General features: G+C 37.5%; 1 protein-coding gene across 3 annotated transcripts in view; it reads left to right on the top strand.

Annotated features, from left to right (window-relative positions):
• Positions 1-13,069, top strand: part of Arid4b (AT-rich interaction domain 4B) — a 119,500-nt gene that overhangs the window by 50,627 nt on the left and 55,804 nt on the right. For all 3 annotated transcript variants that reach the window (XR_003711727.1, XM_028769868.1, XM_028769867.1), the window contains exon 7: positions 8,932-9,023. Coding sequence is in view for 2 of the 3 variants with exons in the window: in XM_028769868.1 (XP_028625701.1) it covers positions 8,932-9,023 (92 nt within the window). In the remaining variant the exon portion in view is untranslated. The remainder of the gene's footprint in view (positions 1-8,931; positions 9,024-13,069) is intronic.

The following is a 13,069-nucleotide window of genomic DNA, read 5'->3' as shown; positions in this document are numbered from 1 at the left end:
GGGATTATGGTCATATACCACTATGTCTATCTTTTTGGGGCCATTTCTATATAACTTTATGTAAGTATTCCAGCCAGGTTGTATAATACATCTTAGGAATTAATAAATATACTTAAAAAGAGATGAAGGCTATAAAGATGACATTAAGAAGTACTTCATAGTGATGTTGTAGTTCTTCCCTGACTGCCCTTTCTGAAATCACCCTCTTTATCTTTTACTTTGATTTCTCTTTCACAATGTTAACCATTCCCTGACATTTAAGTATGTATTTTGTTTGGTTGTTTTGGGAGTCTACATTCTTAGGTAGCATGTATCACCAGAGTAGGCTCTTTGTCCTCTTCACTACTTTTATCATAGTTCCTGCTGCAGTGGCTGGCACAGGAAAGGAGCTGAGCACTTGTTAGTCATATGTAATGAAGTGCATGTCTACAGAGGCTTTGCTAAGTGCAGTGTCACAGTCTCTGCATTATGTATGCTAATGAACTTTCAACACTTCTAATTAATTAGTTATGAGACTGATAGCCAGAACTAGTCAGAGTAGTACTTTGTAGCAAAAAAGTCAGCTCTTTGAAAGTTGAACCAAGAAAACTGTGCCAAGGATCTGAATTCAGGAGCTTGAGTCAATATACAAAGTTAGATGACTATGCATGGTCCAGGTCATTCTCTCAAAAGTGACTGATGCACAGTGTAACTGAACTGTCATACCTTTGTCCTCTTTGTTTAGAAGAATGCTTGTTATAGGACACTTTATTGTTATTTACTTACATATTAGACCATATATTTTTTTAAATATTTATGATTCCTTCGATTGGAATTCCATTTTTTATTTTAAATTTCTTGTAGTTTTCCACTTCCTACACCTCCTAGTAGACTGACTGCTTGTTATTTCCTGATTATGGTTTGTACTGTCTTGTCTTGGTTCCAGTTGAGCCCACTTGATAGACTCTTCTCTTAAGGTCACTAGAAATGCTTTTTCCTATATAATATCTTTCATGGGCTATTTGCCCATTATATTACCGCACCCTTTATTTTTTGCACTTCTTTTGAGTGTTCTTGCTTTGTGGTCCTTTTCTTATTTATGTGCCCTATAAATTTTAAACTGTTTTAGGGGAGTAGGTACATTTCCTTGGTCATTCTTCTTTTTCCCAGCAGTGTTTTCTCTACAAGAGCCTTCAATAAATAATTATTGGGTTATATTTAGAGATGAGGTTTTGTTTGTTTCATGTTTTGTTCTTTTGAGATGAAGCCTCTCTGTGCAACACAGGCTGACCTTGAAGAACTTGCTCCTTAGTTGACATTAACCTTGAAATTCTGATCTTCCTCCTTATCTCCTCTGAGTCTCCAAAGTGTTAGAATTGTAGCTGTCTTTGGTTGGCTTAGTTTTAGAGGTTTGTTGTTTTGTTGGCTTTTTGAAGCTGTTCTCTCTGTAGGCTGGGCATGTATTGAACTTGTAGCATGAACCTTTTCCTTCTTCCCAAGTGCTGGGATTACAGTTTTGCACCAGCATACCCATGTTTCGAAGGATTAATGCAAGAAATCTGACTACTTTGGAGCAAGTGACATGATGAAATGATCTTTCTGCATTTATGAGGTTTATATGTAACTCCATTCCCTTAGAACACATATTCAGTTATTGCCAGTAAGTAAATATGGCGGCTTAAAACCCTGACTTTTCATCTGATGAAGGCTTGGTGTAAAGAAGTATCTAGTTTAATAGTTTTCCTTTTATCAGAAGAATTTGAACTGGATTGGATAGTCTGAGATAGTACAAGTAATAGCTTTGTGTTTGTGATGCTTTCAAGGAGGATGTTTTTCTTTGTGTTTCTTTCTGCTGGTGTTTACTTTCATTTATGTTTTGCTTAAGGGAAGTTAGGATAATAGAGGTGTGATACAGTCATTAATCCCTTCCTATGTGTCAGTGCCGTGCTAAAGACACTGATGGGCTGTGTAGACATGGCATTTCTACTTGAGTAGCTCATCCTCTATTAGAGAAAAAAATCATTGGTTAAACAATCAGAAATACCTTATAATTTTATTATATTAACGCTTTGTAAGGAGAGTATATAGAAGGGAATGTAGCCTACATCTGTATATACCTGTTCTTTTATTTGGTTTCTCTTGCAGAGGCTCAAGATCAAAGCTAGGTCTTTGTGCATGTTGAGCGAGTGCTCTGCTCTGTCCATAGACACCACTTTTTATAACACTTTAAAATGTAACTTTAAACCTTTTTGCTGGGGCAGACTCTTAGCTGGTCTGTTCTCATGAAGACACCATTTCCTGACCCATCCTAGAGGAAACATTGTATACTCAGAGCAACAGGGGAACCACTGCACTCAGATCAGTTGAGGGAGCTGAAAACCAAGGGGCTCTAACATGGCCAGGGTAATAGGATTTCAGGATTCCATTGGCAGCCTGAGTCCCAGGAGCTCTTTCACCCAGGATTTCAAGATCACATGATCACAGAGACAACTGGACTCTGAGGAGTTCTGACACAACCAGGATAACAGAAGAGATAGGCTCCAGTCAGAGACATTGAGTGCAGGTTGTACTAGAGATAACCAGACAGTGAAAGGCAAGCACAAGAACATAAGCAACAGAAACCAAGGTTACCTGGCATCATCAGAACCCAGTTTTCCCACCATATTAAGTGGTGGATACCCCATGACACTGGAAAAGCAAGATTCAGATTTAAAATAACTTTTCATGTTGACGATGGAGGAATGATAATAATGATAATGAACATAAATAACTCCCTTAAAGAAATACAGGAGAACACAGGTAAATAGGTAGAAGCCCTTAAAGAGGAAACACAAAAATCCATTATAGAATTACAAGAAAACACAACCAAACAAGTGAAGGAATTAAACAAAACCATCCAGGAACTAAAATGGAAGTAGAAACAGTAAAGAAATCACAAAGGGAGACTACCATGGAGATAGAAAACCTAGGAAAGAGATCAGGAGTCATAGACGCAAGCATCACCAACAGAATACAAGAGATAGAAGAGAGAATCTCATGTGCAGAAGATACCATGGAAAACATTGACCCAACTGTCAAAGAAAATGCAAAATACAAAAAGCTCTTAACCCAAAACATCCAGGAAATCCAGAACACAATGAGAAGACCAAAAGGACAATAGGTATAGATGAGAGTGAAGATTTCCAACTTAAAGGGTCAGTAAATATCTTCAACAAAATTATAGAGGAAAACTCTCCACAAATCCAGTCCTACAAGGGATAATTGATGGAAAACTCCAACACAAGGAGGGAAACTACAACCTAGAAAAAGCAAGAAAGTCATTTTCCAAAAAACCCAAAAGAAGATAGCTACACAAACATAATGACACATCTAATAACAAAAATAACAGGACGAAACAATCACTTTTCCTTAATATCTCTTATGATCAGTGGACTCAATTCCCCAATAAAAAGACGTAGACTATCAGACTAGATACATAAACAGGACCCAGAATTTTGCTGCACACAGGAAATGTACCTCAGTGACAAAGACAGATACTACCTCAGAGTAAAAGGATGGAAAACAATTTTCCAAGCCAATGGTCCCAAGAAACAAGCTGGAGTAGCCATTCTAATATCAAATAAAATAAACTTTTAACCAAAAGTTATGAAAAAAGGAAAGACACTTCATACTCATCGAAGGAAAATTTTACCAAGAAGAATTTTCAATTCTGAATATCTATTCTCGAAATACAAGGGCACCTACATTCATAAAAGAAACCTTAATAAAGCTCAAAGCACACTTTGCACCTCACACAATAATAGTAGGGGACTCCAACACCTCACTCTTAGCAATGGACAGATCATGAAAACAGAAACTAAACACACAGTGAAACTAAAAAGTTATGAACCAAATGGATTTAACAGATGTCTATAGGACATTTAATCCTAAAACAAAAGAATATATACCTTTTTCTCAGCACCTCATTGACACCTTCTCCAAAATAGACCATATAATTGGTAAGAAAACAGGCCTCAACAGGTACAAAAAGATAGAAATAATCCTTTGCATCCTATCAGTTCACCCAACTAAGGCTAGTCTTCAATAACAACAAAAACAATGGAAAGCCCACATACATGTGGATATTGAACAACGCTTTACTCAGTGAGAACTTGGTCAAGGAGGAAATAAAGGAATTAGATTTTTTTTTAGAAATTAATGAAAATGAAGGCATAACAAATCACAAATTATGGGACACAATGAAAGCAGTGCTAAGAGGAAAACTCATAGCTCTAAGTGCCTCTCAAAAGAAACTGGAGAGAGCATAAACTAGCAGCTTGACAACACACCTGAAAGCTCTAGAACAAAAAGAAGCAAATATAACCAAACAGAGTAGACATGAGGAAATAATCAAACTCAGGGCTGAAATCAATGAAGTAGAAACAAAAAGAACTATACATAGAATCAACAAAACCAGGAGCTGGTTCTTTGAGAAAATCAACAAGATAGATAAACCTTTAGCCAGACTACCCAGAAGGCACAGAGATGGTATCCAAATAAATAAAATCAGAAATGAAAAGGGAGACATAACAGAAACCAAGGAAATCAAAAAAAAAATGATCATATCCTACTACAATAGCCTATACTCAAACAAATTTGAAAAATTTGGATGAAAGGGTAACTTTCTAGACAGATAGCAGGCACCAAAGTTAAACCAGAAGCAGATAAACCATCTAAACAGTCCCATAACCCCTAAAGAAATAGCAGCAGTCATTAAAAGTCTCCCCACCCAAAAAAAGCCCAGCAACATAAGATTTTAGTACAGAATTCAATCAGACCTTCAAGGAAGACCTAATAACAATTCTCTTCAAATTATTCCACAATATAGAAACAGAAGGAACACTATCCAATTCGTTCTATGAATCCACAGTTAGGCTCATACCTAAACCACACAAAGACCCCACAATGAAAGAGAACTTCAGACCTATCTCTCTTATGAATATCGATTCAGAAATACTCAGCAAAATTCTCACAAACTGAATTTAAGAACACATCAAAACAATCAGCCATTATGATCCCAGGAATGCAGGGATGGCTCAAAATAATGAAATCCATCAATGTAATCCTGAGCTTTATCCCAGGAATGCAGGGATGGTTCAAAATAAGGAAATCCATCAATGTAATCCACTGTATAAACAAACTCAAAGGGAAAAAAAAACTACATGATCATCTCATTAGATGCTGAGAAAGCATTTGACAAAGTTGAACATCCCTTCATGGTAAAAGTCCTGGAAACATCAGGAATTCAAGGCCCATACCTAAACATAGTAAAAGCAATATACAGAGGACCAGTAGCCAACATCAAACTAAATGGAGGGAAACTTGAAGCAATCCCACTAAAATCAGGGACTAGACAAGGCTGCCCACTCTCTTCCCTACCTATTCAATATAGTACTGGAAGTCCTAGTCAGAGCAATTCGACTGCAAAAGAAAGTGAAAGGGATACAAATATGAAAAGAAGTAGTCAAAATATTACCATTTATAGATGATGTGATAGTATACTTAAGTGACCCCAAAACTTCCACCAGAGAACTCCTAAACATGATAAACAACTTCAGCAAAGTGGCTGGATATAAAATTAATTCAAACAAATCAGTATCTTCTTCTATTCAAAAGATAAACATGCTGAGAAAGAAATTAGGGAAATGACACCCTTCCCAATAGTCACAAATAATATAAAACACCTTGGTGTGAATCTAACCAAGCAAGTGAAAAATCTGTATGATAAGAACTTCACGTCTCTGAAGAAAGAAATTGAAGAAGATCTCTGAAGATGGAAAGATCTCCCATGCTCATGGATTGGCAGGATTAATGTAGTAAAAATGACCATCTTGCCAAAAGCAATCTACAGATTCAATGCAATCCCCATCAAAATTCCAACTCAATTCTTCATAGTGTTAGGAAGAGCAATTTGCAAATTCATTAGATCCCAGGATAGCAAAGACTATTCTCAACAATAAGAGAACTTCTGGACAAATCACCATCCCTGACCTGAAGCTGTTTTATAGAGTAAAAACTACATGGGATTGGTACAGAGACAGGCAGGTAGATAGATCAATGGAATAGAATTGAAGACCCAGAAATGAACCCAAACACTTACGGTCACTTCATCTTTGACAAAGGAGCTAAAACTGTGCAGTGGGAAAAGGACAGCATTTTCAACAAATGGTGCTGGTTCAACTGGTGGTTGAATGCAAATTGTAGAAGAATGCAAATTGATCCATTGTTATCTCCTTATGCAAAGCTCAAGTCCATGTGGATCAAGGACCTCCGCATAAAAGCAGATACACTGAAACTAATAGAAAAGAAAGTGGGGAAGAGCCTCAAATCCTTGAGCATAGGGGAAAAGTTCCTGAACAGAACTCCAATGGAATATGCTCTAAGATCAAGAATTGACAAATGCGACCTCATAAAATTTCAAAGCTTTTGTAAAGCAAAAAATACTGTCAGTAGGACAAAACAGCAACCAACAGATTGGCAAAAGATCTTTACCAGTTCTACATCTGATAGAGGGCTAATATGCATTATATACAGATAACTCAAGGTATTAGACTCCAGCCAATCAAATAACCCATTAAAAATGGGGTATAGAGCTAAACAAAGAATTCTCAACTGAGGAAACTTGATTGGCCAAGAAGCACCTAAAGAAATGTTCAACATCCTTAGTCATCAAGGAAATGTAAATCAAAACAACCCTGAGATTCCACCTCACACCAATCAGAATGACTAAGATCAAAAACTCAGGTGATAGCAGATCCTGGCAAGAATGTGGAGAAAGAGGAATACTCCTCTATTGTTGGTGAGATTGCAAGCCGATACAACCACTGTGGAAATCAGTCTGGCGGTTCTTCAGAAAATTGGACATAGCATTACCTGAGGATCCAGCTGTACCATTCCTGGGCATATACCCAAAAGATGCTCCAACATATAACAAGGACATAAGCTCCACTATGTTCATAGCAGCCTTAATTATAATAGCCAGAAGCTGGAAACAACCCAGATGTCTTTAAACACAGGTATGGATACAAAAAACTGTGGTACATTTACACAATGGAGTATTACTCACTTTTTAAAAACAATGAATTCATGAAATTCTTAGGCAAATGGATGGAACTAGAAAATATCATCCTGAGTGAGATTATCCAATCACAAAAGAACACACATGGTATGCACTTATTGATAATTGGATAGTAGCTCAAAAGCTCAGAATACCCAAGATACAACTCACAGACCACGTGAAACTCACGAAGAAGGAAGACCAAAGTATGGGTGCTTTGGACCTTCTTAGAAGGAATAACAAAGCTCATGAGAGCAAATCCGTGTGGAACAGAAACTGAAGGAGGTGCCATCCTGAGACTGCCCCACCTTGCTACCCATCCCATGTGTAGTCACGAATGGCAGATCCTGATGTGGATGCCAGAAAGTGCATGCTTACAGGAGCCTGATATAGCTGTCTCCTTGGAGGCTCTGCCTGAGGGTGACATATATAGAGGTGGATGCTGGCACCTAACAGTTGAACTCATCATGTAGTTCCCACTGGGGGAGGTAGAGAGAAGACTGAAGAATCTGAAAGGGTTTGGAGCCCCATGGGGAGAGAAACTGTACCAACCAGCCAGAGTTCCCAGGTTCTAAATCACCAGCCTGGGAACACATAGGGAGGGACTTAGGGCTCCAGCTGTATATGTAGAGGAGTGTGACCTTGTTGGGCATAGGTGAGAGAGGAAGTCCTTGGTCCTATGAAGACTGGATGCTTCAGTGTCGGGGGATTCAAGAGGGAGGAGGTATAAATGGGTGAGTGGGTGGGGTTACACCCTCATAGAAGCAGGATGAGGGGAGATAGGACAAGGGGTCCCTGGGGGGCCGGTGAAATGGGGAAAGGGGATAACATCTGAAATGTAAATAAATAAAATATCCAAAGAAAAAGAAAAAAATGTCACTTTAAGAAATCTTATCCTTAGATAGTTCCTCTGTCTTGACAACTTTTCCAGGAATCCATCATTCCTCCAGTGTTCACAAAATTACTTCCCAACAGCAATCATTTTATTGGTGTAAAAGGAAAAAGTAAAGTGTTTGTGTGCATATATGCACGCTTGCTATTAGGTGAAAGGAAAATAGACACGTTGTCAACACTGATCTTTTAAGGGTTAAAGTTAATTAGGTAGTGTTTGAAGTGCTACTTTAGGTCTTTTATATACTTTTCAGGAAATGAAGGCTGGAAAAGGCACAAGAAAACTTGTGCAAAGTACATTCATGTGAGTTATGTAGATTATATCAAGGAAGGAATATTTGTTTCCATACCGGCAGTTATATTGTGTGCTTCAGATTAAAAAAGAAAACAAATTAAATACTAAAGGTCAATTTTAAACCTTTTCTTTAAGAAAGTTTTATTGTCAAAAACATTTGCCAAATTATGGTATATCTTCTCTGGATCACCCTTTCAAGGTACTGGTGCTTATCTTGATGGTTAATTTTGTTTTGCTTACTTACAATTATTTTGTGCATCATGATTTACTATGGACAAGGAAAGATTTTGAGATGTTGCTGACCTCATCCTAAGAATTAACCTTTATAAGTAGGTGTCTTACGTCATGTGTTTTGGGTAAGCTATTGGTTCTTTTGTATTCTAGTGATTTTTTTTTTTTTTTTCTGTGTGGCCTACTAATAGGTAATGAATCACCTAGACAGGCAGCCAGGGATTTATTTTTCTTCCTCTCTCCAAATAATGGGCTCATTCATCTTTATTCTAATATCTTTGAAACTAGAGCTTTCTTTTAATAGGAAAGTGATATTGTAGCCTTCCTTGGATTAAAAAAGTTAATTTCAAAATATAAGCATATTATATTGGTTTGGTTTAAAATGAAGAAAGCACTTGGAAAGTAATAACTTTTGTTGGGTTTGTGTTCTCACCCACAGACACTAGACCAGCTCCCACTCACCAATCCTGAGCATTTTGGCACTCCAGTCATAGGAAAGAAAACAAATAGAGGAAGAAGATCTAATCATATGTAAGTCAATTTTCATAACTGTTAGTGAACCTGAAATCATTTCTCTTTCCAGTATTGCTTTAATAGATTTTTAAATTGTGAATTGAAAATTGTTAATGAGCTTTCCTGCTGATGTCAGTTCTAATAGTGATTCAGACTCCTCAGCATGGGACTGAGCTCCATGCCTGCGAGCCCTAACAGTTGTGTTTTCCTTCAGGTCTTCCTTCATATATCTTGATGCTGCTTTTGGAGTAGAACTAGTCAGTTATCCCCATCAGTTTTCTGAAATCATGCCTTTATTCATGGTGTTTTCTTTGTTCCTAGTGCCTCCTCCATGCCATAATCTTTCTTACTCTGTAGCTCTCACCTTTATGTGAGCTATTTTGTCGTTCCCTGCTTTTTCCTTTGAAACCAGACATTATCTCTTCATTTTTTTATTAATATCCTAAATTCTTTGCATTTATAAAATGTCATAGGTACAATTTCATCTCTTATTCTTACTATAGTGGTGGTTTTTAGTATCTATGAGACAAATACCCGAAAGGGTTAAAACCAACTTTTTTGAAAGCAATAAAAAGAAGAAGTCAGGCCCTGCAGTGGTGGTGCACACCTTTAATCCCAGCACTTGGGAGGCAGAGGCAGGCGGATTTCTTAGTTCGAGGCCAGCCTGGTCTACAGTGAGTTCCAGGACAGCCAGGGCTACACAGAGTAACCCTGTTTCGAAAAACCAAAAAAAAAAAGTTGGAGTAGATATGACATTTTAAAATTTATCCTTTCACGTGTTCTTTTAAAAATTAATGATTTGAATTAAAAAATATATCAGAAATTAAAAATATAGAATCATGAAAGAAAATATTGTTAAATAGCTAAAAATAAATAGTTGGATTAATTAGAAACCTTGTGAATGTTTTCAGTATATACAGTCAGATATTAAATCTGATTTTTTCTGCTGTGAAATGGGTAAGTTTACTCATACTAGTTAATGGGCTCATTCATCTTTATTATGATTTTTTTTATCTGAAATAATAGTTTCCTTATTAAAAATAATGATTTCCGTATTAAAATCAGGGTTCTATAAAGATAGATTGGCAGTTAAGGATGGTTACTTCCCTTGTGGAGGAGCTGAGTTTAGTCCTCAGCACCCACATTGGACGACTACTGTAACTCCAGCTCCAGAGAATGTGATGGCTTTGTTTGGCTTGCATGGGCATCAGCTGTCACTCCTGTACACACACAGATAGTTAACACGTGCGTGCGTACATACGTACATACATACATACATACATACATACATACATGAGTGAATAAGTAAATAAAATTTAAGATTAAGGAAATCATCCTGAGACAGGAAGGAGAATGGGGACTTTCCCCACAGACTTTCTTTATTTAAGTGACAAGTTTGGTTTTTCCTCAGCTAGAGTACTTAAGTTACTTTACAAATCAGTTTTAATATCGAATAAACTGTCATTTGAGGAAGGAAGTTAGAAGACTAATTACTGCACTGAAAAGATATTCAATGATATACATATTCCTATCTTACTATAATTTGAGTTTATGTGCTTACTCTCTGAATCTTCTAGAAAATGTTTTCTTTAGTTGCCAGATAATATCTCTGCCTTATTATTATGATGGTGACTTGATTACTTTTAGGATACTTGAATTGTAACTTTAAAAAAATTCTTCTGTGTATGACATTTTTAAGTTAAATGTGTTTCAGCCACAGAGAAAAATAAACCAAGAATAAATGGTGGGCTTAATGTGGTGGTTACATGCCTTTAATGCCAGAGGCATGCAGATCTGTGAATTCCAAACCAGCCAGGGCTATATACTAAGACTGTCTCAGAAAGTGTATGGTGGTATTAATAAGAAAACCTTCATTGTAATATTAGGTGTAACTTTGATCTGATTAAGTTTTGACAGGACTATTACTCAGGTGAGTTGTGGGCTGTTTTGATAGCTTTGAAAATTAATGAGTTAATATTTTATCACTGGCCATTAGTTTTGTTACAGTTTTGTGAATATACTTAAGTTTTAATAACTGATTAGTGCTAATAGAGTAATGAGTGTGAAATGTCAGGTAATCTCATTAGTGGTGATTCCAGTTATCTAGTTTAGTGTGTACATGGCTCTTGATGGCCTGGTTTTCATCACTTTGCCAGTAGCTGTATGACTTTGACAACCTACTGTTTTGATCCCTTCTCATATATTATCTGTAAAATTAGGATTATAGTATTAACTCTCTTAGAGATTTAAAAACTGAATTTATTTATATCATAAGTTATGCATCTCTTTATACACATGTATAATGCTAATATAGTAAGTGCAGGCTAAGTTATCCCTAACCCCAAATGCAGAGGTGTTGTGTATTTGGGTGTTCAGGCTTGATGGTATTTGTATAGACTTTACTGGTGGAGCATTCCTTCTGCAAAGTCTAGAAAGCACATCCGAAATAGAATCATCATGTATTTACATGAAAACATTGGGATCAAATGTCAGCATGCAGAGATCTCTCATTTTTTACATGTTCATCTAAACATCTGGCTTAAGTACTCCCCAGCAGCAGGACTGCACTTAGCAGCTTTGTTTACAATTACAACTTAAAAATCAAATTCCTGGGGCTGCAGTGTGGTTGAGAGCACTGACTGCTCTTTCAGAGGACCCAGGTTCAAGTCCCATTACCACATGGAAGCTCACAACTGTCTGTAACTCCAGGATTGACACTTTGACACAGACATACACACAGGCAAAACACCAAAATAAATACATAAATAAATTCATAATAAATAACTTTAATATTATGTAGATTTGATCTATTAAGATGACTAAAAGTTATAATCTATTAGAATGTCTCTAATGTTAAAGAGAAAATAGTTCTACATTGAACATGATAATGAAGTGTATATGGGTGCTGCTTCTTAGTGACTAGCAATGCTCAATTTCTGTTTAGAATCTCAGCATGTTGTGAAAGATGGGCTTTGGTTGCATTGAACACATGCATTGTTTGATGGCTGGAGAGTTCGTTTTGGAGAGGAGCCTACTTCTGTTTTTTTAACTGGCTCTGCTGGCTGTTGCTCACCTCTCACTGCTGTGATGGGTTGATCTCATTACTGAGAGTTCTGACAGTGTTTTTGCTTGGCATTTTGAGCTTTATTTTATGAGTGAAATACCCATTTTTTTTACCTACATTTCCTCAGAGTTCATTCTTCTATTCTTTACTTATTCTCTACAATCGAGTCTTGGGCCCAGACCTTGAGAGCATTCTTTTTTTTTTTTTTTTTTTTTTTTAAGGTTTTTTTTTTTTTTTTCTTTTTTTTTTTTAATTGGATGATTTATTTACATTTCCTATGTTGTCCCCTTACCCCATCCCCCACCACCCCCTCGGAGCCCCCACACAACCCCCCGCGCCCCCCCCGCCACGGCGGATGTAACATCTATCTACCCCCCCCCACTCCCACCTCCCCACCCTCAAAATTCCCACCCCCTGGGGCATCCAGCCTTCATGAGGTCAAGGTTCTCTTCTTCCACCTATGCCCAGCAGGGCCCTCCACTTTTACATATTCAGCTGAAGCCCTGGATCCCCCCCTGAGTGCTCCCAGGCTGGTGGTTTAGACCCTGGGAGCTGTGGTTGGTTGGTATTGTTGCTCTCCTCATGGTGCCCTAAATCCTTTCAGCTCCTTCAGTCTTCACTCTAACTCCTCTATTGAGAACCCCATGATCAGTTCAATGGCTAGTTGTGAGCATCTGCCTCTGAATATGTCTGACTCTTGAAGGCCTGAGGAGATGTCCATATCAGGCTCTTATCAGCATGCACTTCCTGTCTTCCACATCAGCATCTACCTTTGGTGATTGCACATGGGATAGATACTCAGGTGGAGTGGTCTTGAGACGGCCCCTCCTTCAGTTTCTGTCCCTCACTTTGTCTCCATATTTGCTCCCTTGAGTATTTTGTTGCTCCTTGTAAGAAGGACCGAATCACCCTCACTTGGTCTTCCTTCTTTATGGGCTTCATGTGGCCTGTGTGTTGCATCTTGGGCATTTCAAGGTTCTAGGCTAATATCCAATAATCA

The sequence above is a fragment of the Grammomys surdaster genome, unplaced genomic scaffold (assembly GCF_004785775.1).
Source record: "Grammomys surdaster isolate TR1022 unplaced genomic scaffold, NIH_TR_1.0 194, whole genome shotgun sequence".
NCBI lineage: Eukaryota > Metazoa > Chordata > Mammalia > Rodentia > Muridae > Grammomys > Grammomys surdaster.
This window is presented reverse-complemented; position numbering and strand designations above follow the sequence as displayed.